Source organism: Hyaena hyaena, unplaced genomic scaffold (assembly GCF_003009895.1).
Source record: "Hyaena hyaena isolate Hyena2069 unplaced genomic scaffold, ASM300989v1 scaffold_216, whole genome shotgun sequence".
NCBI classification, from domain to species: domain Eukaryota; kingdom Metazoa; phylum Chordata; class Mammalia; order Carnivora; family Hyaenidae; genus Hyaena; species Hyaena hyaena.
Genome location: NW_024080848.1, coordinates 952,520 through 980,042, shown reverse-complemented (window position 1 = coordinate 980,042; position 27,523 = coordinate 952,520). Strand labels below are relative to the sequence as shown.

The following is a 27,523-nucleotide window of genomic DNA, read 5'->3' as shown; positions in this document are numbered from 1 at the left end:
TAAATGCATTTATAGAAAAAGAAAAATTGGATGTTAAGATAATAGTAGAATATTCTAACGCTTCAATGGATTCCTCAGTGGAAACCAGTATGTACGTAAACAAAGTGTGGGTTCAGTGTGAGAATGACAGCTGTTTGAAGTGGAGATTGTTGTCAAGTGAGGATGCAGCCAGAGTTGATCACAATAAACCATGGTTCTGCTTCATGAACACTGATTTGAGATACAATAAGTGCTCTATTGCTGAAGAAGACTTTCCTGAAGAGTCTCAGCTTCATCAAAGTGGATTTAAGATCGTCTATTCACAGCTCCCTCTTGGAAGCCTGGTTTTGGTAAAATTTCAGAGTTGGCCAAGGTAAAGTTTCTGTTGTTGTTTTATAATAAACTATTGAGTTTACTAGTCTTACTAAGTTTCTAACTTAGTCTTACTAAGTTTCTGAAGTTTTAAAACTTTTCAAAGAATCAAATTTTTTCTACTATTTGTCTGATTTCTTATTTACTGTTTCCTTATCACTATTATTTCCCTGACGTTTTAGGGTCTGTTTCTTCTTTTTCTAGTTTCTTAAATTGGAAAGTTTAGGTAACTGACTTAAATCTTTTTTCTTCTTGAAATAGGCAACTAAAGCTATAAATTTCTCTTTAAGCACAGCTTTAGCTATTAGCGCACGAATTTTGATATGTTGTGTTTTATTACCTTCGGTTTTGAATATTTACCAATTGTCAAATATTTACTATTTATCTGTGTGATTATCTTCTTTCAAATGAGCTGTTAGAAATATATTTTTAATATCTTATATTTTTAATATCTTATTGAGCTCTAATTTAGATATATTGTACTCATTTGTTTGAATCTTATTTTATGACCCAGCATAGTCTGTCTTGAAAAGACTGTATACTCTGTAATTGTTGACTAGATGCCTAAAGTACTTTTTTTCCTTTAGATTCTTTAGATTTAGTATTGTATAGCTCAGGGCTTCCCACACTAGATTGATTTTCTCAAGTATGCAATATGTACTTTTGTTTGTGTGGGAAACTGTTCATCTGTCCTTCTATTCTGAATGATAGCCTTTCTGCAATATTCTTGGTTGCAAGTTTTTGGGTTTTTTTTTTTTTCTTTCTTTCAGCACTTTGAATATATCATGACCACTCCCTTCTGGCCTGCAAAGTTTCTACTGAAAAATCAGCTGATAGCTTTGTGAGGCTTCCCTTGTATGTAATTGTTTTTTCTCTTGCTGCTTTTAAAATTCTCTTTATCACTATATTTTGCCATGTTAATTATTATGTGTCTTGTGTGGACATCCTTAAGTTGAGTTTTTTGAGGATTCTTTATGTTTGCTGGATCTGAGTGTCTATTTCCTTCCCCAGATTAATGAAGTTTTCAGCTCTTTTTTTTTGAAATAATATTTCTGCCCCTTTTCTATCTCTTCTCCTTCTGGGATCTATCAATGCAAATTTTATTATGCTTGATGGTATTACTCAGTTCCCTTAACCTGTTCTCATTTTTTATTATCTGTTTTTCCTTTTTGTTACTCAGTTTGGTTGCTTTCCATTATCCTGTCCTCCAGTTGTTGATCTGTTCTTCTGCCTCATCTAATACGCTATTGATTCCCCCTAGTGTGTGTTTTCTTAAATTTCAGTTACTTACTTCATCTCTGACTTGTTCTGTTTTATATTTTCTAGCTATTTCTTGAAGGTCTCACTGAAATCCTTTACTCTTTTCTCAAGTCCAGTGAGTATTTTTATGACCATTACTTTGAATTCTTTGTCATGCATATTACTTACCTCTTTCATTTAGTTGTATTGCTGTGATTTGTACTGTTCTTTCATTTGTGATATATTCCTCGGTCTCCTCATTAGTCTAACTCTGTGCTTTTTCTATGTATTAATGAAGTCAGCTATGTTTCCTGATCTTGAAAGTAGTGGCCTTATGAAGAGGAGGTCCTGTTGTGGCCTATAATGCAGTGCCTCCTTATTCACCAGAAGCAGGTGCTTCAGGGGTGTGTCCTGTGCGGGATGCTTGCACCCTACTATTGTGACTGAGTTGCATTTGCCCTTAGTCCAATTGGCTACAATGGCCCACTTTGCTTGTTATGGGTGCACTGGGCAGAGTTTGGTCCTTGTGCCATTAAGGGGTTTAGTCTGGGGTGGCCATGGGCTGTGGTTGAGTGGTGTCAGCAGTCAGACCAGATGTCTGTCCCCAGTCTGCCTGCTGGGGCTACAGTTGGACTGATCAACAGGGCACCCTCTCTGTGCTGCCAGCTATTAGGTTTGGCCACTGGAACTGTGGGTGCACTGGTATGTGTGGCTATCTTCTCCTCTCCCCAGGGCAGAAGTCATTTTGGAGTGGTACCAGTCCCTCCTGGAGTTGTTTACAGAGTGTATCAGGGCAGGAGGGACACCTGCTGAGTTTCTTTTGCACTTTCATTTTATATGACATGAGTTATTTTCTTTAAGAGATTTTTTTCAGTCAGTTTTATCTCTGTTGTTCAGATTGGATCATTTCTATTTTAAGTTCACTGATTCTTGCCTCTTTCATATTCATTCTGTTATTGAGAATATCCATTGACTTTTTTGTTTTGGTTATTATGTTTTCAGTTGTAAAATGTCCATTTGGTTTTCTCTATATTTTCTAGACTTTATTTTTTAGACTTTCTGTTTTTTTCATTTTGGATTTTATTTAAAGCTATTTTAGCAGGCTGCTCCTACTACTGCACTAAAGGGAACTCTTTAAAAAAGAACTCTAAAAAAACCTCATAAACTGTGAGGGAACCTCTTTGTTACTGCTGGGTGGGAGTTGGAAGTCTAGGTTTTCTCCTCAGCTTTCAGTTACCCTCTCTGGGAAAGGAAGGGTGTCTCATCACTGGTAGGCAGAGATGAGAGTTGAGGATCCTCACTCACCAGTTTGGCTGAGAGAGGTAGGGTACCTTGTTACTCACCTCCACTGATACCATGGGGGGAGAACCAGTTCATGCTGGGAGGTGATAACAACTCCATCTTCCCAGTAGGTTTCTTCCACCACCACTGAGAGGGGAGGATGTGGGGGCTTTATTACTGCTGGGTATATTGAAGTACAGACTCACCACTTGGCCTTTGTTGATGGGAATAGAGCTGAGGACCTGCAGAGTTTTCTATGGTATTTGGCTGGGAAAAAGCGACTATTGCTTAGAAGTTTTCTGTATTGCTAGGCTTTTCCTATGCTGGCCCTTTGGTTTGAAAAAGCAGGTTTCATATGGATTTTTTGCTCCTTTATACCCTTGGATGTCTCTGAGTTGCTGGCTTCTTTAGCACCTAATCTAGGAGATATGAGGCAAAAAACAACACTCAGGGAGCTCCCTGTCATGTCATTTGTCAGGTTCCAAGGTCCTTATCTGGTTTATTTTCTCTTCACATTTTAGAAACATCTTATGTTTGTTGGATATATAATACCCAGAAAATTTTGATGTACCTAGGATGAAGAGTCTATTTCAACTTGTCCAAAACTGGAATCTGCAGAATAGATTTTCTTTAGCCTTTTTGTCTAAATCATATACCCAGAGTCCCTTATTCTATGATTTTCTCAAAGTATCAAAAATATGAACTTGTTTTCCGAAATTTACTAGCATTTTTCTTTCACATATTTTCTCCCCCTCTCCACACAACCTCGCATACCGTCAATATCCCAAATCAGTGTGGCATTTGTTACAGTCTCTGAACCAGCATTTACCCATTATTGTCGATTCAAATCCACAGCTTACATTAGGGTTTGTTCTTTGTACTGTATATTCTGTAGGTTTTGACAAATGTGTAATGACATGTATTCACCATTATAATATCATACAGAACAGTTTCAGTGGCCTAAAATTCTCCTATGTTTCACCTATTATTCTTCTCACCACTCCTGGCAACTGGAGATCTTTTTACTATATCCATAGTTTTGCCTTTTCCAGATTACTGTATTATTGTAATCATGATATGTTGCCTTTTCAGGTTGACTTCTTTCACTTAAATGTAAATATACATTTAAGTTTCCTCTATGTATTTTCATGGACACACATGATTGTTTTAATTTGTATTTCCCTGACGACATGTGATGTGGAACATCTCTTACTATACCTATTTGTCATTTGTATATCTTATTTGGTGAGGTATCTACTTAGATCTTTTGCCTGTCTTTTAATTGAGTTCATTTTCTTATTGTGGAGCTTAAGAGTTCTTTGTATATTTTGGGTATCAGTCCTTTATCAGATATGTCTTTTGCAAATATTTTCTCCCAGTCTGTGGCTTATCTTCTCATTCTCTTACCAATGTCTTTTGCAGAGCAGACACTGTTAATTTTAATGAAGTCTAGTTTACCAATCTTTTTTTCACGGATGGTGCTTTTGGTGTTGTATCCCCACTTTTATTTGTACCTTCTCTTTCCTTTATCTGTATTGATCCTTTCTTCTTTGATTTGGATTATACTTCCAGCAGTTTCTCATTACTGTAAGCTTTTGTCCTGGTAAAGGTTTTTTGTTGTTGTTGTTGGTTAGTTTTAAGTGTTCATAGGGCCCAGACTACTCCAATACCTTCAGGTTTCGTTGAATTCCCCTCATAGTTTTGGCTGCTGTGCTCACATTGACTTGTTGCACTTTTCAGTAAGTACTTCTTGCAGTTTTGAGGTTCTTATTTCACAAACCAGTCAGACCTCTGGTTGCCTTTGCCCTTCTGCCCTGTTTCCCCTCATACTGGCGTTAGTAATATGTGGGTCTTGTTACTATCAGTAGTTTGTATGTGCCTGCTCCTATTTTGGTAGTTTATGTGAATAACATATCACTTAGTTTTGTTATAGATGTTGTGTGTCAGGTTTTTGCTTTGCTATTGTAGTTGTTCTACCTGTACTTATCGGGAAATTTCAGGAGATTCTAAAACTATGACAACATTGCTGTTATCAGAATCCCTTGCTATTTTACACTGCATTCTCATACTTAACAGTCTCAAAGCTAGGATATTCTGGCTCATATTACTTTTTTTTCCACTCACATTCAGCTATTCTTGAAGAGTATAAGATGTTTGCTTTCATAGAGAGACTGTGATGGACCTACTTTACCACACACACACACACACACACACACGAGGCCTTTTATGCAGTACCTACATTTATATTCTTATTCTGTCACTTACTGTTGTGGGCTGACATATGTTCCCCAGAAAGTCATACTTTCAAGCTCAAACTTCATAAGTGACTGTATTTGGGATCAGAGCCTTTAAAGAGGCGATTAAGTGAAAATAAGCTATTAGTGTGGGCCCCACACCAATCTGACTAGCATTCTTATAAGAAATTTGGACACACAAAGAGACACCATGGCTGTACATGCATAGAGGAAAGACTATGTGAAGATGCAGTAGGAAGGTAGCCATCTATCTACAAGCTAGGGAGAGGCTTCAAGAGAAGCCATCCCTGCTGACCTATTGATCTTAGACGTAAAGGCTCCAAAACTATGAGAAAATAAATTTCTGTTGTTTAAGATACTCACTCTATGGTATTTTTTTTGTGGCATCACTAGCAAACTAATACATTTAATATCTTTGCAAATATGGAAATCTCTCTGAGATATATACCTTGTGATACTGAGGACTTTTCTAGAGATAAAATGTGAAATGTTGTAAATACATACATATTATTTACTTAAATAATAAAAATATTATTTTCTTATGTAAAATAATTAGGATTGGCATGAAGAGGAGCTAGATCGCTATGTAAAAAATATTTTAAAAGACATGATTATTGGGGCACCTGAGTGGCTCAGTTGGTTGAGTGACCAACTCTTGATCGCAGCTCAGGTCATAATCCCAGAGGTGTAGGATCTAGCCCCACATCCAGTGCCACCCTGAGCATGGACCATGCTTAAGATTCTTCTCTGTCTGTCTCTCTCTCCTTCTGCCCTTTTCCCCCACTCACTCACTCTTGCTCTGTCTCTCAAAAAAAGACATTAATATGAATGCTTATTTTATGGCGTTACTTATAAAGGTATTTGTAGTCCCATGTCATTTTTCAGATCTAAAGTTAATATTTTGAAAGCAGAGAGTTTTTATTTTCTAATGGAAATTTTGAAGGTACAATAACTAATTCAAGAAATGTATTTGTTTCATGTCACTGTATCTAAAATATTATGTTATAAATCTGATTAGGAATTTCTTTTGCAGTTTTGTGCTTATAACTGAGGGTTAGAACTTGAAATACCCATGAAACATGTTTTATTCCACCCCCTAAATTGTCTCTAATCTATGATTAGAACCTTCAGAATGCCTGCAAAATGCGGCTGCATCTACTTTTTTGCTTATTGGAAAGAGTAGAATGCATTTGGCTAAGTAGTCAGATGTATTCCTCTTTATGAACTAAATATAATTGAGTACAGGCTTAAAATATAATGTTAAAATATAAAAACTCAAATCTAGCTATATTTTGTATTCGGTACTACAAATACATAGAAAGATGATAACAGGATAAATTACAATAGCAGAATATAAAGCTAGAGTTAACCCACTAAAAACAAACATCAGTTCTTAATTAAGCAACATTAAAGATCTTGAAGTTTCAAATGGGAAGACCAGCTAGGTGGCTATAGAGACACTTAGGAGGTAACATTTTCTGGGTCAGTTCTTGGTAGTCTATGGTCTTATCAACATCTCAGAGTTATTCTTTCCCAAAGAGTTGGCCTTCTCCAATAAAGCTAAAAAAGCTAAAGAAAGACTGATACAGAATCTACAAATGCCTATTTAATCTTTATGTAATAAGAACAAATAATTGTAAAGAGAAAGCACTTTGTCTATGGGCAAACTCCACAGAAAATCAATTTACAATAGTTATTTACCTCCGCATTGTGAGATAGCACGCACTTACATACTTACACAAGTACATATGCAATTTCTTGCCTTTGAGTTATGCTATATCTGTTGTGCTTAGGGTGGGGATACCTATATGTACTAAGAAGAGAAAAACTATCTTCCTAATGTTTAAGCAGCCTTGATTTTAAAAAATTGATCAAATAGCATCGTATTCAGCGAGAAATGGCATAGAAGTTAAAAGTGAAAAACAATGAATGGTGTATATTTTCCTTAGTAGAAGAAAATACATTGTCAAGCCAAAACTAGGCTCTATTTTAGGGTAACTACCTTGGGCATATTTACACAGACATTTTACAAAGATTTTTCATAAATGTGAAAATAAATTTATAGAAAATATATTTGTACTCTAATGTACCATAGTAGTAAAATTTAGTAGTAAAATATGCCTTTAAACTAACAAACCAATCCAATGATAAATTTTAGATATAGTATTTAAATTTATAAATTGAGATTTCTAGATCCTTTTAGTATTATAAAATATAATTTGATTGTTTCTTATTTGCATTCTTTTGCCTATGTATTAATATACTTACAACATGGGGAGTGGGGATGGGAAATCTCTTCCTATCAGCCTGCTGTAGTTGGGTACAGCTTAGAGATTTTGTAGCAAATATAACATTCAGTCAGTGATGATTCCAACTCACCCATTTTGTTTCCCACAGATAAAGAAGGAGGCCCAAGTAAAATCTGCTCTCCTCTTAAACATCCAAACCATAGCTTGAAAATAGCAGTCACTGAGTATAAATACATAGCAACTGAAATCGTGGTTAAACTTCAACTTGTTTTGAAGGCAATAGCTATCTTATTAAAGATCATTTCTGGGGCACCTTGGTGGCTCAGTTGGTTAAGTGTCTAGCTCTTGGTTTCTGCTCAGGTCATGATCTGGTTTGTGGGATCAAGCCCCATGCTGGGCTCTGTGATGATGGCACAGAGTCTGCTTGGGATTCTCTCTTTCATCTCTACCCCTCCCCTGCTCATGCATGATCCCTCTCTTTCTCAAAATAAACAAACGTTAACAAAGAAATGTTATTTCTACTGTATGAGAGAGGTATATTTGCACTTGAAGTTACCTGTTGTACCCAAATTTCTCCTTTTCCCCAAGTGAATTCCAACACCTGGTATCTATTTGGCTTGTTGTATTTGTATATTTTACCTCCCACCACCCACAGATTCTAAAATTAATCCCACAACTTTCCTTCTAATTCTAATACTTTCCCATGGGGTTGCCATCTCTTACTCTCCCTCTCCATCTTTAAGCCCACAGACAGCACTTTAGAATTTCTCATCAATATGAATGTGAAAAATCGGGTAGTGGAAGTGCACAATACAGTATCATTGTTGACAGTTTTAGAACTCAAATGGAGTTCAGAGTAAGAGCAAAAAAATGGACATCAGCTTTCTTCAATCACACTGAGTCAGAGAAAATGATAGCTATAGCATGTGGAGAGAAGTAATCTTGTTTTCTGCATCTGTTGCCTCTCCTCAACTTCTCCTGCAATTTGGTACATTCTATCTTAGCACAGACTATGAGTCAGACAATTCCTTTGCACTGCCTAAAGAGATAATAAAGTGCCCCAGTTATTTGGACATTTGACAATATTTTTCATAATTCATATAAACCAGCATCCAAAATTTTCTATAATATGTTTTAAATAATGAATAGAAGCTCTTTTCTTTCATTGGCATCTAATTATTTTTAGGAGTCATCTCTAGTTTTATTTATATTTTATAGAGTAATAATTTAAATTGAATATTCTTGGGCCCAATAGGTTTGGGTGTAAAAGAAGTTGTATCAGCATTTGTGTCAGAAAACATAGTAACTGCAAAAATTTTTTTCATGTCTCAAGTGTTATAAATCCTATGATTGTTTTACACTGAATGGAGTTGATTCTATTTATAATTTAATATTGCTTGGCAATAATCCTTTTTAATATTGCTGTGAGGTGCAAATCAACTAGTATTAAACATGAACCCCTTACATTTTACAAAGAGTAATCAACAACTATAATGTAACAATTACAATTTGGCTTCTTTTAAAGTAGTTATTAATCCAGTTGGAGGACCCACTCTTTCTTGATTTCTGATAAGTTAGAAGTGTCCAAAGCAGCTGCTATTCATTCTTAATCATTTATTTGCCTATTGAAATCTTTTTCTTTTGAGTGAATTCCTTCAGAAATGTAGATTTCCAATGTAGGTTTAAAAAATAAATGCCACTCAAGGTTCCTTTTAAGCACTTTTGAGCCCAATAAGTGTTGCCAAATAGCAATGATACCGTGATGTGAACCTGACAATAACAAGATAGGTCCCGAACCTCTCCTTGACTTTCCATCATCATTTCTAGTTTTCCGAAGTATTTGGCTTCTTTGGGTTCTACGTAGTCTGACTCAATTCATAATCATCCAGCCCTTCCTCTTCCATGATCCAGAGCTACCAGGAAGCCCCTTCTCCTAACTCAGAGAGGGCCAAGTGTCAAGAAGTCTGCTCAGCACTCTGCTTAAGTCACATACTTCACTGTCCCTGGTGACTGGTGCACCCAAGTCATCGCCTTCTGGCAGCTATACTTGGGATATGTCAGGTTCCTGGAATCACCTTGTTTTAATTGATACTACTAACTGTGAAATATTTGCATTAGTTTACATTGTGTGATTTATGATCTGTAAAGACTTTTTTTTACAGTGGTATGGTAGATGTGTTTCTATATTTATGACTTTGTAACTTTTATATCAATAGACAATTTAGTAGACGATCAACCATCTATAGTCCTCAAACCCAAGCAATTTATAGATTTTACATTTTTGTGATTGTAGGTTCTTTATAGTATGGTCTGTATGCTTCCTTTAGGTTTTAAAATTATCTAAATATCTAATTTGTCCAGTTTCTAAATAAATGAGGCAAAAAATGCTTTGTATCATTCTTCCTCCTTCTTAATTAACTTACCTGTATATGATTGTATTAGTTAGGGCTGCCATAACAAAGTATCAAAGACTAGGTAGCTTAAAGATAACAGAAATTTAATATCTTACCATTCAGAAGCTAAAATTCTCAGGTCAAGGTATCAGCAGGATTGATGTCTTCTGAGACTCTCTACTTGGTTTGTGGATGGTTTTCTCCTTGCGTTCTTTATGTGCTCTTCCCTCTGTGCATGTCTATATTGTAATATTCTCTTTTTTATTAAGAAACCAGTCATGTTGGATTAGGACCCACCTTTTATCTTAGTTATTTCCTTAAAGACACTATCTCCAAACAGTCACATTCTGAGATACTGGAGACTAGGACTTCAACATATGAATTTGGTGAGGGGTGAACACAGTTTGGTTCATAATGATGGCACTCTACAATATTTTGATTTGCAAAACCCCAAAATGTATAAAGCATGTACTTGTTTGAATTTTGTAACTAGCACAGTGAGGAACCAGAGTCATAGCAAGGCCTAGTTACCTGCTTGAGGCCTCTTGTCTGGTAGAAGGCAGAACCAGAGCCTGAGTCTTCTGATTTGAACCTCACTACCTTTTTTCACTAGGGAGCTACAAACTGAAGTAGAACTTGGCATTCCTTGGTCACAGCTTCCCAACATTTTTTACTGTCTTCCTTGCCTGCACTAGTCTCTGAACAATAGGTCAGAATCTCAAAATTTTGCTAAAACAGTTAAAACTCAGTTGATATATATATATCTCAAAAACATATATATACATACACAGATATATATTATATATGTAAATGTGATGTATATATTCATTTTTGCCAAATGGAAAAATGAAACCTATCAAGAAATTTCTAGAGGTTTATGTCATAAAAGAACACACCTCTAAAGCTTTATTTTTAGTAAAGGATAAATTTTATTTCTAGAACTAAAAATTTTTAGAAATTTGGTCTTCCGATGGAGCAGATGCAGGGAAGGTGCAAGGCTGCTGAGCTCTGTTTCTGCATTTCCCACAGTAGTTACGATCTTTAGCGTTTTCACAGCCTAAGCTGCCAGTACCCTTTGGGCAGCCCTCAGCTCTTTGGCTCAGGAAATGACAGCTCTCTCCTACTCCATCAGAAACTGTCAGTGGGTTAACATTTTAGTAATTAAGCCTTCTGATTGGTTAGAGTTGATTCAAATGGGCCATGAATTTACATTTCCTATTAGCCCTGCCTAAATGTCTTTTATAGATCCTGGAGATCATCCTTCTGTCTTACAATTCTTTCTCCTTATATCTTATGTTTATCTTAACTATGTGACTTCCAAAGCTTTCTATGTCTGCAAAGATACAACTGATAACTTCTATCAAGTGAATATCCTACTTTTAAAGGATACAAGTATGAATATGTTTAATTTTACAGTTTTTAAAATTCAAAAGAATAAGTTTGATATATGATTGTAACATGTTTTGATTTCTGCCTTTTTTTTAAAGCATCAAAATAATTAAAAATTCTTTCTTTTGAAAGTTGGCCAGGGATACTTTGCCCAGATCCTTTTAAAGGGAAATATGTGGCCTATGACCTGGATGGAAATGTTGAACAATATCACATAGAATTCCTGGGTGATCCCCATTCAAGGTCATGGATGAATGCAACATTTGTTGGACATTATAGTATCACATTAAAGGTAGGTAGAGTAACATCCAAGTTTTAGTCTTCTTGCACTTGTTTTTAGTTATGGCCATTTTTATCTCAGAACCTAAAAGATATATAATTATTTACTTTTACATTTATATGAACAAAATAGTATATACTATTTGTTTAAAACCAAACATTTGTATTTCTAAAGAAGTTTTTTTAAGGGAAGCGTGGAAACTAGAGTGGTTTTAAATTTTATTTTCCTAATGGCAATATAGTATGAATCAGTTGAGGACTTTACGTAATTGCCTTTTGAAACAATTTTAAGATTATCATTTGGTAATTTTTAAAAATTCCCTTGAGAAGACTCTAAGTTGTAGCCCTAGTTCATAGGGAAAATTAATTATGGAATGTAACCAGAGTTTCAAATTTCAAACAGAATATTTCATTATACTAACTCCTTCAGTATCTTTTAAACTTAAAATCACTCACTACAACTAATGAATAGACTGGACTCTCAGGTTAATGAGAGTCGGTGAAGTGGACCTATTTCCATAGGTTTGGTTTAGTCATTATAAATCAATTCAATTATCTGTGTCTGTGTTCTAATATTGGAACTTTTCATCTGCAAACCATGCCTTCATTAGAAATCTGATTTGAAGATAGATGTCAGAAATGTGGATTCCTGGGGTGCCTGGGTGGCTCAGTTGGTTAAGTGTCCAACTTCAGCTCAAGTCATGATCTTATAGTTTGTGGGTTCAAGCCCAGCATCGGGCTCTGTGCTGACAGCTAGTTCAGAGCCTGGAGCCTGCCTCAGATTCTGTGTCTCCCTCTCTCTCTGACCCTCCCCTGCTCATGCTGTCTCTCTCTCTCTCAGAAATAAATAAAGCATTGAAAAAAAAAAAAAAAGAAAGAAATGTGGATTCCTTTGACTGTTTCTACTTTATAGTGAAAATATATATATATATTCAAATACACATATAAATGTATGTGCATTTAAGCCACACCATTTAATCCAGTGTAAGCAAATCTGTGTAGACTTGAGGTACTTTAAAACAGGTTTTTACTATATCTTTGGCATAAGTACTATCTTTTTTCCATGCAACTTGAAAGAAACTGAAATGGAAGGCCATTTTAATAAAAATATTGAAGCATAAAATAACATATATACTTTCATTCCATGGTAGTTGTGTGTCAATTACCTTAATGTGACACCTTCTCTGCTCTGACACCTTGGATGTGTCCCTAGGCACTTCTGCTGGCAGCCACAGAAGACAGTAAGAATTGTTCAACCTTCTTTGCCCTTCTCCTCTTTCCTAAAGGATGGGGAAACCTGCTAGCTTCTCATGAAGCAGACCTTAGAATCTTAGACATTTGACAATATGTTTAAGAGCAAGGCATTCTTAAATTATATTTAAATATAAGTGAAAACTAAAAGTGGATTTTTAAATTGTCTCAACTAATATTTCTGTCAGGATTTGAATTCTGTCAGAATTAATTTAAGTTGTCTGATTCCAGTGAGCATACCATTAATCCCTGGACAAGGAAAAAATCTGATGTGAAATAAAGCTAAACTCAAGCATCAGTACCCATAAGTTTTTAACTGTCTGAAAGAATTAAAGCAAACTTAGAAATTCTTGAAAAGACCCCCAATTCAGGGCTGCTTAAATAAAGCAGACCCTTAATACAAAGATGAGAACAGGAACAAATAAAGTATCTGTTTCCCCTTTTCCTTCCCCTACTCTCCCAGCTAGCCAAGTACTCCAGGTAGATAACCCACTGGGTGCTCATAGGCTTGGGCGGTTCTCTTTTCTACTGACACTCAGGGTACCTTTCCTACATGCTGTGTGTGTGTGTGTGTGTGTGTGTGTGTGTGTGTGTGTGCATGTGTGCATGTGCATTTGCACAAATGTGTGGGTGTGTCTTACTCTTTTTGTCTATCTTTTTCTTCTTCCCTTGGAGCTGATATAATAGGGATGCCTTTCTCAGTGGGTCTCTTCATTCAGGACTAAAATTTTAATTCCTTTCTACCTCAAATTCAGCTGGCACAAGTCAGATTGTCCCTTTGTGCTCTGATTCCCCACTCCTGCCAATCTAAGGATCTCCACTTACCAGGATGGGAAGACTCATATTGAAGCCTCATTGCCCCAAGCTACTCAAGAAACAGAAAGGAAAGAGGTTGACTCTGGAAGCACTGCCAACCAAAGTAGAAAAAATGGTTAAAAATGTTACATATGAGAAATTGGTTGAAAAAGAATAATTTGATCTATGTATTATCCAGGGATAGCTGAGATTTCCCTGTCCCTGGGAGATGGAAATAGTTTAACCCCCACCTATAGTTCTTTTGCCTAAACTTCCCAGAAATTTAATCTTTTAATGGTCCTTTCTGGACTGGAGCTCCCATATTGTCAAATTCTGTCTCTACACTGTACCACATTGATCCAGATATTAAGTTCACACCCCTTCTTCCATAAAATACATCACTCACATGAAAAATAATGTATAGTAGCCAATTTAGACTTTCTTAAAGATTTTTCTAGAAGTGGAGGAGGATGCACATTGTACAAGTTGTCTGATCTCTTTTTATAAAACTAGCAAAGGATTTGTAATTTTCACTACTTAAACCGACTAAGTCGTATTTCATACATTATTTTAACATCATTTTATCCTAATTTGTGTAAGCTTAGTTTAATAGGTGATTGAATGTTTTCGAGTTTTCACTGAATATGGACTGTATATGTTTTTCAGTGTATATGTTCAGGTAGGAGAGAAATGTTATCTTACAAAGACATTGTTTGCATTTATGAGAAAATGAAACATCATTCTAGTTTTAGATTATGAAAAAATTAACTGTTTTAGTTCATGTTTGTCAAATTTTTTTTGAATAGTCAGTTTTCTCTGGTTGATATAGTTATGGGACTACTGATTTACTAATCTTATCATTGAAAGCACAACAGAGCTCTGTCACTGCCTATTGATAGGCACAGAGGATAAGGTTTCCACCAATAAATAAAACTTCTCATAGATATGCCAGGATATACTTTAGAATACAGTGGAAGGCAATATTTAGGTTGTGTATTTGTAATTTACATTAGTTTACTTATACAATTATTTTTTCATTTACTGTAAAAGCAGCAGCTCTATAGACAGCTGAAACCCATCTGCCCCCAACCCCCTTACTTAGAGGAAATGAATAAGAACATGTGCTGGATGGCTATTTTTTTAAGAATTGATACACAGAATACAGTTCTTTGCACCCAATTACCCCAAATTTTGTTCTTTTATGTTTAGTGGATACATGTCTGCAGAACCCATTATTTGCAGGTTTACCTTTTAGCTTGACAGACTACATGACTTTGTTTAGCATTTCTGAAGTCTGGCTGTGCATTAGAAATCTTTACAAAATAACAACAAAATGACAACAGCAACAAGAATGTAGCAATGCCTGAGCTCTACCCTCCTGGATCAGTTAGAACAGAATCTCTTGGAGTAGGGCCAGGCCTCAGCAATTTTAAGCTCCTCAGATGAATCTAAGGAAGGACAATGGACTAAATTTTCTCAACTTGAGGCATCAGAGTTTTGTTGACTTTGTCTTGACTAGCGTAGTAATATAACTTTGGTTATGGTTTACTGTTTGTTTCCTATTGCCTTCTATTTCTTTGCTTAGTCTTTTACTTTGGTTTGCCTTGAAATTATGCTCACTGCCATATGTTCACATGTCAAACCATAATAATCAGTTTGATTGAACACAGCTTTAAGGTCATTCCTGTCACTCAATGTTATGCATAATTTATGGATATTGCTGACAAAACTGATATATAATTTGAACTTCATATTTTTAGTAGGTTTAAGTTGAACATCCATCTTATTGGTTGTATAGAGTCATTATAATTTTTCTAGGATATAAATAATGCACTCCAACCAATGATTGCTTGGCCTGTAGTTTTCTAGTTTTTCATATTGTCAAGAAAACATAGATAGTTCATCCCTGATGCTATGATGCTCCTGTGGTAAAATTTAAATTCTTTTTAATGTTTTTATTTGTTTCTGAGAGAGAGAGACAGTGTGAGCAGGGGACGGTCAGAGAGAGAGGGAGATACAGAATCTGAAACAGGCTCCAGGCTCTGAGCTGGCAGTCAGCACAGAGCCTGACGCGGGGCTCGAACCCACGAACCATGAGATCATAACCTGAGCCGAAGTCAGACACTTAACTTACTGAGCCACCCAGGCACCCCTCCTGTGGTAAAATTTAAAGGTTTGTTTTGTCCATGATATGAATGGATTTTTTTTGGCTCTGTATTTTAGTGGTCTGCTTACTACTGTACAGAGGGTGTACCTGTACGCGTGCAACTGTGTCTTTGGGGACCAGAGATCATTTGCATATTTACCTGTTGTATTATGGAGTTGTCTGTATTTTCCAGGAAGATGAGCAGGGAGCAATGCCACATTGCCAAAGTTGAGCTCTGCAGTTCCTAGTTCTGTTTTCTAATTGGAGTAGTGTTAATAGTGCTCACTGAAAATTTCCAGGTCTCTTTCCTTCTGTTACAGAGAATTGCACATTTGATACTTGTGGTGGGTGGGGCCAGTGAGTTGTGTGAATTGATGTATGCCACATCTTTTAGCACATAAATGTGTGCAGTACAACATCCTTCGGAGTTCACTCTTTCCCCCATGGTACTGTGAATGATAGCATTTGAGACGTTGATTTGATACTCTCTCAGCCTGGATCCCTGAATGACTGCTCCCTCCCCGTCTCTACCAGATAGCAGATAAGCAAGGTAAAGATGATATAGGCCTTGTGTTAAGCCCTTGGGATTATTCTAACAGATGCACTAATGATGGCACAAAGGATGTCACAGTTCTTCGAACTTGTATCTTTAGAAGGACCATTTTGAAATTTCAGTACTTCAAGGAATTTGGCCAAATGACTATAATCATCGTACTTTAACTCTTCCAGTCTGTCAATAGAAGTAACACAACTTGTTACCCTGTAGTAATTTATAAAATAAGTTTATTTCTTTTCTGTATAATGAAACATGTATGAGTAGAAATTACCAATTGATGATCAGTTTTTTGAATATAAATTTGGTCTAATAAATATCTTCCAACAAAAGGCTCTGATGTCAACATGCATTGTGATGACTCCAACAACGAAAAGAGCCCACAAACAGCAAAGATATAATGAGTCTCTGCAATCCCATGAAGATCTTCACTATTTGACATATAAAAGAAACTGAAATTCAGGCTACTTGTCTAGCACAAGGTTACTCAACTACCAAGTGATGAGATAATTATTAGAATCAGTGTCTGACTTCAAAGTCCAAATTATTTGTCTTCTATACCCTGCCAATTTACTTATGCATCAGTAGTGGCCTGATTTATTGTGAAAATTTTCCCACATTTGGCTACAAAAGGAAGAAAATTCTCACCTTTTAATTCTAAAAGGTTGAATCTTGGCAGTCTCTGGTAGACTTGCTCTTTATTTGCCCCTTGTTGTCCCCCCTTGGAGGACTAATGACCAAGCAGAACTCTTGATACAAATTACATTGCAGTAGTCATAACAAGTGCATCTGGATGAACATCTATTTGAGCAAGTGTTTTGCTTATTAGGATCCAAATTCTAAGAGTGTGGTTTGTAATAAGGATTAGCAAATTAGTTTATAACTAGATCACCAGGCAGTGTTTTAATGGGGTGAGACCGGATACAAATCTGTTGAGCCAACTCAGTAGAAAACCACATTTGCAATATCAATTATATACATACATACATATATATGTATGTATATTTCTCAACTTACAGTGTGGTTACATTCTGATAAACCCATTATAAGTTGAAGGTATCATGAATCAAAAATGTATTTAATACGTCTAGCCTACCAAACATCATGGCTTAGTGTGGCCTACCTTAAAGGTGCTCAGAACACTTACGTTAGCCTACAGTTGGTCGAAATAATCTAATGAAAAGCCTAGTGAATAATCATGTATTGAGTATTGCATGTAATTGAAGACTATAGTTAAAGTGAATAAAAGCATTGTTGTACCGGTACAGAATGTTGTCAGTATACCAGTTGTTTACTCTTGTGATTGTGGGCTGACTGGGAGCTATGGCTTGCTGATGCTGGGCAGCATCATGAGAAAGTATCCACCACATAGTGCTATCCCAGGAAAAGATCCAAATTCAAAATCTGGAGTATGAGTTCTACTGAATGTATATCATTTTTGCACCATTGTAAAGTCGAAAAATTGTAAGTTGATCCATCACAAGCTGGGGATCATTTCTCCAGATGTGTTTTTCACCGTGTTCCTGCTTGCAAGTAATCTGTATAGCAGTCCAACTCTTGTAAGTTTTTATTGTATGAATTGCGCATTTGATATAAAATTTGCTATAAATTTGGTATTATCAGATTAAGATTTTTCATTGGTGTGCATGTTTTCTAAGCACTCTTTAGTTCTTGGCCTGGAGAAAGGTTAGGAAAATTAGAGCATATTTCCACAACTGTGACCTTATTTGTGACTAATATGCCAAGAAAATTTTTGTAGTCATGTATATTAGGAAAAAAATTAAGTTGTCATAGCAGTTAAAAAGGCAGGCTCTAAAGCCTGGGTCTTCGGGTTTGAAGGTTGGCTATGTTACTTAGCAGATGATTGACTACAGGCAAGTCACTTAGTCTTTACAAGTCCCACATGCCTCATCTTAAAATGGAGGTTATAATAGTATCTGCCTCAGAAAGATGTTGTAGGGGTTGACTGAGATAACACATGCAAAGCATTTGGCATAGTGCTTGTCATATGTTCTTTTTATTTTTTCCTTCTTATTTTTTATTTACTTATTTGTTTTTCATATGTTCTTTTTAAATTATTATTATTGAAACATAGTTGACTTACAAAGTAGTTTCAGGTGTACAGCATAGTGATTTGACAATTCAGTACCTTCCTTAATGCTCATCACAATAAGTGTCGTCACTATAGTAGGCTTTTAACAAACATTAGCTGATGTTATTCATCGAAACTACAGGTAAAGTATACATTTAAAATTATTTATGTTCTTTCCCTAGAATCTCACATCTATAGAAAGGAGTAACAGAAAGATACCAAAAACAATTAGATGGAGAAATGATCTTTTCTTTTGATTAAGATCGTATGTGAAAAATGATATAATTTTAGTGTTTTTTTATCAACCAACATGATGCTCCCAGAAATGGGAGGAAATAAAGCTAGTTGATCATCTTATCCTTTAATTCTTTAGCATATGACTGAAAGAGGCCATTGCTGCAATGCTTTTCTAGTTGACTGTAAACAAGTGCTCTGAACTGTTGAAAGTGGGAGATAAGTTAAAACCTTAATCTGACTCCTTGGTGAGTGAATAGTCCCCAATACCAGCAGTGTCTTGAGAATACTTTGGATTTGTTTGATGGAATTTGGAAGGGGAATAGGAAATATTATCTTTCATGTTCTTTGCAACTGAATGACACCAGCTTCTTTCCCTATCTCTGTTCTGCTTTTTGATTCACTCACATTTATGTATGCTGACTTTGCTGCTCCAAATAAATTCTTGAATTCACCTCTGTCATCTCCTGACTTCATCTCTTATGAATTTAGATAGCTGTGAACATCTACTGAAGTTAAAAAGTCCAAATTCAAATAATATGACCGACTTTATACTCAGATTATAAAGGATAGAACAGGTGGCCACCTTTCCCATCATCAAATGCATGAAAGATGTATTAAATATCACCTAGGTTTCTCATATTGAGTCTTCACTGGAACAGTAGTAATCTTTTCTAAGAAATTCGAATATATAGCTTTCCCAATTTTCTAGAAGTGTCTAGTTTCTGTTAACGGAACCAGAGTCAGATCATTGTTTATAAGCCAAAATATGAGGCTTACTAAATTGCCTTCAGAGTCATATGCCTTATTAGTAAGTCTTCTTTAAAATGAGTCTTTTAGGCGCGCCTGGGTGGCTCAGTTGGTTGAGTGTCTAACTTTGGCTCAGGTCATGATCTTGTGGTTTGTGGGTTCGAGCCCTGTGTCAGGCTCTTCTGATAGCTCAGAGGCTGGAGCCTACTTCAGGTTCTGTGTCTCCCTCTCTCTCTGCCTCTTCCCCACCACTCTCTTTCTCTCTCAAAAAATAAATAAACATTAAAAAAATAAAATAAAGTGAATCTTTTAGGTTGATGTTCTTAAATTAGTAAATAGTAGTGGAGTAACTTTTTGGTACATTTTTCCATTAGGGAATAGTGAAGTTCAAAACTCATAGTCATAACCAAAAGTCCACAATTGATATATTAACTTTATTTTTTCATTGTTTTAAAAAATTTCCCCCATATATTGACTAATTGTATCACATCTTCTAGCCAAAAGCCAGGACCAGTCTATGACTCAGACAAAATCCATTATCCCTAAACCCTAAACAATACAGATTGAACTAACTTTGACTAACTTTGAAAATAAATTTCATAATTACCACTTCCTTACCATTTTGTTTAGCTCCCAGATATGTACTGATTCTGCATCACATATTTAGCCATCCCCTTCTAGTTCTCCGACCTGCTTTTATGTTTCTATCATGAAGCAGAATCTGGGCATCTGTTTGTAATAAATACAATTATTGTTTTCCCATCAAAATATTCCATTAAAAATAAACAAGCAAATGTGGGGTAGAAAATAGCAGCTGAGGGTTCCTGGATGGCTCAGCTGAACTGACAGACTTTTTTTTGTTGTTGTTAAATTTTTAATGTTTTATTTATTTCTGAGAGAGACAGAGACAGCGTGAACAGGGGAGGGTCAGAGAGAGACGGAGACACAGAATCTGAAGCAGGCTCTAGGCTCAAGCTGGCTGTCAGCACAGAGACTGATGCGGGGCTCGAACCCACAAACTGTGAGATCATGACCTGAGCCGAAGTCGGACACTTAACCGACTGAGCCACCCAGGCGCCCCTGAACTGACAGACTTTTGCTATCCTTTTTGATTTGGCCAACTCCTTAAGGTTGAAGGAACACATGAAATAATGTGGATTTTTATTTAACCAAAAATTTCTGAAATATTTCCTCTTATTTGGTGCACCTGAGTGGCTCAGTTCATTAAGTGTCTGACTCTTGATCTCAGCTTAGTTCTAGATCTCAGGGTCCTGAGTTTAAGCCCCACATTGGGTTGTGTGCTGGCTGTGAAATCTACCTAAAAAAGGAAAAGAAAGGAGGGGGAGGGAGGGGAAGGGAAGGGAAGGGAGAAAAGAAAATAGCAGCCAACTAACTTTCCTTTAGGTCCAGGTCTTGATAACCATACAATGCTGTTGCTTAAAATCTGTTGGACCAATCTTGGCATTTTTAAAACCCAGGGTAAATAAGCACATGCTTATTTTCATGGCCGATTTAAACCCGTTCTCCCAGTTGTATTGAGTGTCTCTAGCTGTAGCAGGCAGCCTGGCTAGGGTGGTTGGAGGTAACAGCACCTTACATAAGCACAGGCCTTAAAAATTATCTATTGACTCAGTGCTCACTTTGCTTCCTGTGCTTTATTTCATCAATATATAAGTAATTCTTCATTACAAACAATTCATTACTAATACTATCATTTTACATAGCAGTGTTTACAGCAGGTCTCTTGCTATAGACTTAGTGATATACTTAGTTTTGCAAAATAAAAAGTCTACAACCCAAAATCAGAATATGTAAAAGTCTTTAAACCGTACACAATAAATAAATTTAAGTCTTTGATTTTTTTTTTAAAGTTGGGATAAAACATACATAACATAAAATTTAATATTTAACCATACATTCAATGGTAATTTAAGTTTTTAACTACTGATGATAATCCTAGAAAAAAATTTCCTAAAAAATGTAAATATGACCTGATATAGAAAATGCCAGATGGCAGTTCTCTGTTATTTTCAGTATGCTGTATTTCTTATGATATGGGCTATGAGCCTTTTCATAACACCGTCTTTGAGATTTGTGAAACAATTGCCTTTTAGTGAAATAAAATTTTATAGTGGCTGAGCCCATGAATTCAGGAGCTTGACGTGTATGAATTCCAACTCTGTCACTTACTAACTATATGAGCTTGGGCAAGTTCTAAACTCAGTGCCTCAGCTTCCTCTTTTATAAAATGAAGATAGCAATATTACCCACCTCATGAGCTTGTTAGGGAGTTAAAAATGAGTTGTTTGTAAAGTGCTTAAAACTGTACTTGATACCTAGTACTATAGAAGCACTGGATAAATTAGTAACTTAAAAAAATTAATAATAGACTCTTTAATAGAATGCCAATGGAAATAAAATGTATACTCAGTCAATAACTCTTCCCTACTGTGAATAGAGTTTCTATCTCATTTTCTCAGATTGCATAGGCCAAATGATAAATATTTATGTTCTTATCACTTATGACATTACTAATGGACATTTGATAAATACTTTACATTTTGTAAAGTATTTCTTACATACACTGTCACATGTGATCTTCATTCATTGTTAAAAAAGTTGAAGCTTAGATTAAGTGACTTGCCTGAGGTCACACAGCAACAGAACTGGGACTCAAGCCTAGGTCTTCTGATTACAAACTCCAGGTTTTTACATTATATGTCAACCTGCTTGGTAGTTATATTGAGCCATCTGCTTCTAATCTTCAGAAACATATCACATTTATAATAAGCCATCATCTGTAAACTGGGAGATCCCAAAGTCCTTCTTATTGATATCATGCTGTTAATTCAGCCAATTTGATTAATTAACTTAACCATAAGCCAGAACTTTTCAAAGTTTGACAAAAATGTAAAAGCTTTCTTCTTCATGTTTAGTGTATTGATTCCCGGCCATAGATTTAGAACCTCTCCATGGCTGTCATTAAATCCTAGTATTTATTTTATTCTCTTGTAACCTTAGCAGTAATTGGTTATCATTTAATACAAACATTGGTACTTGATGCTAGGATTTTTAAAAATAGTTTATTGTCAAGTTGGTTTCCATATAACACCCAGTGCTCATCCCCACAAGTGCCCTCCTCCATACCCATCACCCCCCTTCCCCTCCCCCCACCCCATCTGCCCTCAGATTATTCTCGGTATTCAAGAGACTCTCATGATTTGCCTCCCTCCCTCTCCCCAACTATTTTTCCCCTTCTTCTCCCCCATGGTCCCCCATTAAGTTCCTCCTAATCCTCCTATACGTGCAAACATATGGTATCTGTCCTTCTCTGCCTGACTTATTTTGCTCAGCATAACACCCTCAAGGTCCATCCATGTTGCTACACATGGCCAGATTTCATTCTTTCTCATTGCCATGTAGTATTCCATCATATAGATAAATCACATCTTGATCCATTCATCCGTTGATGGACACTTAGGCTCTTTCCATGTTTTGGCTATTGTTGAGAGTGCTGCTATGAACATTGGGATATATGTGCCCCTATGCATCAGCACTCCTGTATCCCTTGGGTACATTCCTAGCAGTGCTATTACTGGGTCATAGGGGAGTTCTACTGTTATTTTGTTTAGGAATCTCTACACTGTTTTCCAGAGGGGATGTACCAGTTTACATTCCCACCAAAAGTGTAGGAGGGTGCCCGTTTCTCCACATCCTTGCTAGCATCTAGAGTCCTCTGATTTGTTCATTTTCGCCACTCTGACTGTCATGAGGTGGTATCACAGTGTGGTTTTGATTTGTATTTCCCTGATGAGGACGGATGCTGAGCATCATTTCATGTGTCTGTTGGCCATCTGGATGTCCTCTTTGGAGAAGTGTCTCTTCATTGATGTCAGGATTTTTATTTTGTTTTATTTTGTTTTGTCTTATACTCTACTGTTGGTTCCCAAAGTCGCTCAGCATCACATTCTCCCATAGAGCTCTTGAAAAACATTGCTGTTCTTTGTTATTGAGCCGTAAAAAAAGAAAAGGAAATTCTACCGTTTGTGACAACATGGATAGATTTTGAAAGACTTATGCTAAGTGAAATAAGTCAGACAGAGAAAGACAAATACCATATGACTTCACCTACATATGGAATCTAAACAACAAACTCATAGAAAAAGGGATCAGATTTGGGGTTATGAAAAGTAGAGGGCAGGGTGAGGAATTGGAAGAAGATGGTCAAAAGGTACACACTTCCAGCTAGAAAATCAATAAGTATTAGGGGTATAAGGTCCACCATGGTGACTGTAGCTAACACTGCTGTGTGATCTATAGGAAAGTTGTTAAAAGAGTAAATCCTAAGAGTTCTCATCTTAAGGAAAACAATCTTTTTCTTCTTTTCTTTTTATTGTGTTTGTATGAAAAGATGGATATTAGCCGAACCTATTGTGGTAACCTTTTCACAATATGTGTAAAGCAAACCATCATGCAGCATGCCTTAAACTTCCACAGTGATGTGTGTTATTTCTCAATAAAACTGGGATTAAAAATACACACACACACACACGTGTGTGTGTGCATATGTGTGTATGTATGTATGTATGTATGTATGTACGTATGTATCTATCTATCTATTCCTGAACCTACATCCTGGGGAGTGTTCTGTGAATCTGTATAGTTCCTCGGTGAATGTCAAGAACCACTATATAGCAGATTATCTCAACATAAATGCCTACTTTCAATGTTTATTGGAATTAGCTAAAGAAGGTGTTACTGAAAATGTAATTTTTAAGTTTATTTTGAGAAAGAGAGAGAGTGCAAGTGGGGGAGGGGCAGACAGGGAGGGGAGCAGAGAATCTGAAGGTGACTCTGTGCTGACATTAGATAGCCCGATGTGGGGCTTGAACTCTCACAAACCATGAGATCATGACCTGAGCTCATGTCAGATGTTTACCTGACTGAGCCACCCATGCACCCCCAAAATGTGTATTTTTATTGTGGGGTGTGTGTGTGTGTGTGTATGAAATGCATAAATGTGTTTATGAGTTTGTGGTGCTACACAAGCCAGACAAATCTTCAGCAAAATTATGATGTTAGACTCCCCCTGTCCCTTTAAGTAGTTTCTCTCTTTTGGTGGTGGTTGACTTTCTCCCTGCTAATACAGCTCGAGCCCTCTTTTTCTCTCCTTCTCTCAAAATCTGATTTCAGGTCCATCACACTAAATGACCGATATATTGGTTGTATAAAAATTGTTTTCAGAAGAATTTCAGTGTAAATAATAAATGAGCCTAAAGTGTCAGAATGGGACTTCTTAAAAAAAAAATAACAAGGCCTGAAGTCGTAGGACGCTGAGCCACAGGAGTTTGGGAAGAGAAAGAGACAGAGTACACTGGGAAGGAAACCTCATAAGTGCCTGAGTGCGAACTTGGGAAGATAAAAGTGGGACGGGACCCAGAGATATGGAGGGAAGGGAGGGAACCCGGTTTGCATGCAGCTGTGGTGAGTGATAAACCAGTGAGTGGTGGTAAGCTGCTGCGAGTCCAGGGCAAAGGAGAGTAAAGCTGAGATTGCTCATAGAACCATCCCTGGAGAAGACAAAAAGCCTCAGCTTGGAAAGACAGTGTTTTTTAGCTCTGGCTGGGGTTCTGACTTTAAACTAGGTGCCCTGGTCCCAGAAGGTGCCAGGAAAAACTGAACTGCTGTATGCCCGGCACCATCCATGGTGGCGGCGGCCTGGTGAACCGGCAGCAACACCTGCAGAGGCAGTCGCAGCGCCGGGTGAAGCAGCAGCAACACGTACGACAGCGGCCAGCTGAAGTGGCGGGGGCAGCGACCCGGTGAAGCGGTGCCAGCGCCCAGTAAAGTGGTGGCGGCACGCTGCAGCGACACGGACTCTATGGACCTGAAGTTGCTATGTTCCCCGAACGCACTCGGGTTGTATCCCTGCTTGACCCCAGCGGATCTCAGGCTGCAACACTTCCCCCACCGTCCACTCAACCCCCATGCAACAGGGAAGCAGTGACCTGTGGGACTGTTCAGGGCAGTATAACAAAGCCCGCGGACTGCGACCTGGAAACAGGTGGGGTGTGGGGCATAGAACTCAACCCACCTTGGCTACATCCTCATCACAGGGAGATCAGACCAAAGAAGTGATTTGCAACACTTGGTTGAGAAGGGACTGGGGCGACGCCATTCTTCTCCCCACAGCCACCAAGGAGGGGCCTCAGGGAGGCCAACGAACACAGTGGGGACAAGACCTGCCTACACCAAACCATGCCCATCCCCTCCAGATAGCTGTTTTGTTGTTGTTGTAGCTGTTTTTACCTGAGCCTGGGTTTGCGTGTTTATTGGTTTTGTCTGTGCGTTTGTGTACCTGTGTTCCCTCTGTGGTTGTCTGTTTTCTTTTTCCAGGACTGCCTCAAGAAACAAGCCAAACTGCACATGGTGGAGAGTCCCAAATACCACTACCAGTAGGGAAACAAAATAACCAAACAGTCAACAAGAGAAACCAAGAGACACCATCCAAAGACCACTTCCTGAACAGACAGGCCCTTTAACAGTCAAAAGAGCCCTCTCTAATACAGCAGAACTCATAGGGGCCATGTGTACAACAAGCTTTTAAAGTTAACAAGAGATAGAAAGCTAACCAAAATGATGAAACAGAAGAACTCTTCTCCAAAGAAACTCCAGGAAGAAATGACAGCTAGAGAACTGCTCAAAATAGATATAAGCAACATAACTGAACAAGAACTTAGACTAATAATCATAAAATTAATCGCCGGGCTAGAAAACAGCATGGAGGACATCAGAGAAACTATGGCTACAAACAATATGGAGCTTAAAAATAGTTATGGTAAATTAAAAAATGGTATAAATGAGATACATAATAAACTGGAGGCGTCCAATGCACGGATTGAGGAGGCAGAAAGGAGAATAAGTGATTTAGAAGACACTATTATGGAAAAAGAAGAAACTGAGAAAAAGAGAGATAAACTGATCCGGGAACATGAAAAAAGAGTTCGAGAGCTCAGCGATATAATCAAACGGAACAATATCCATATCATAGGAATTCCTAAAGAGGAAGAGAGAGGGAAAGGTGCTGAAGGAGTCCTGGAACAAATTATAGCAGAGAAGTTCCCCAACCTGGGGAAGGAAGTAGACGTTGAAATTCAAGAGGACAGAGAACTCCCCTCAGACGTAACTTCAATCGATCATCTGCATGACAAATCATAGTGAAACTGGCAATATATAAGGACAAAGAGAGAATTTTGAAAGCAGCTAGGGAGAAAAGGGCCCTAACATACAAAGGGAAACCTATAAGAGTGTTTACAGACCTATCTAATGAAACTTGGCAGGCCAGAAAGGAATGGCAGGAGATCTTCAATGTGATGAATAGAAAAAATATGCAGCCAAGAATCCTCTATTCAGCAAGCCTGTCATTCAGAATAGAAGGAGAGATAAAAGTTTTTCCAAGTAAACAGAAATTGAAAGAATTTGTCACCACTAAACCAGGCCTACAAGAAATCCTGAGGGGGACTCTCTGAGGGAAAGGTTGCAAGGAATGCAAGATACCAGAGACACCACCACAAGCATGAACCCCACAAAGGACACAATGACCCTAAACACATATATTTCAATAGTAACACTGATTGTAAATGGGCTGAATTCTCCAATCAAAAGACAGGGTAGCAGAATGGATAAAAAAACAAAATCCATCTATTTGCTGTCTACAAGAAACGCATTTTAGACTGGAAAATACCTTCAGATTAAAAGTAAGGGGATGGAGAAATATATATCATGCTACGGGAAGTCAAAAGAAAGCTGGAGTAGCTATACTTATATCAGACAAACTGGACTTTAAATTAAAGACAGTAACAAGGGATGAAGAAGGGCACTATATAATAATTACAGGGTCTATCCATCAGGAAGAACTAACAATTATAAATGTCTATGCACCGAATATGGAAGCACCTAAATATTTAAAACAATCACAAACAGAAACAATCTTATAAATAAGAATGTGCTAATAGTAGGGGACTTTAATACTCCACTTACAGCAATGGATAGATCAACCAGACAGAAAATCACTAAAGAAACAATAGACTTGAATGACACATTGGACCAGATGGATCTGACAGATATATTCAGAACTCTACGTCCTGAGGCCAGGGAATTCACTTTCTTCTCAAGTGCGCATGGCACATTCTCCAAGATAGATCACATACTGGGACATAAAGCAGCCCTCAATAAATATAAAAGAATTGAGATCATACCATGCACA

The 27,523-nt window shown here is 37.1% G+C and overlaps 1 protein-coding gene across 1 annotated transcript in view; it reads left to right on the top strand.

Moving 5' to 3' along the window:
- ZCWPW2 (zinc finger CW-type and PWWP domain containing 2) overlaps nucleotides 1–27,523 on the top strand; it is a 91,809-nt gene continuing 64,286 nt past the window's right edge. Inside the window, exons 1-2 of the mRNA XM_039242718.1 lie at nucleotides 1–352; nucleotides 11,290–11,449. Coding sequence (XP_039098649.1) covers nucleotides 66–352; nucleotides 11,290–11,449 — 447 coding nt within the window. The 5' untranslated portion in view covers nucleotides 1–65. The remainder of the gene's footprint in view (nucleotides 353–11,289; nucleotides 11,450–27,523) is intronic.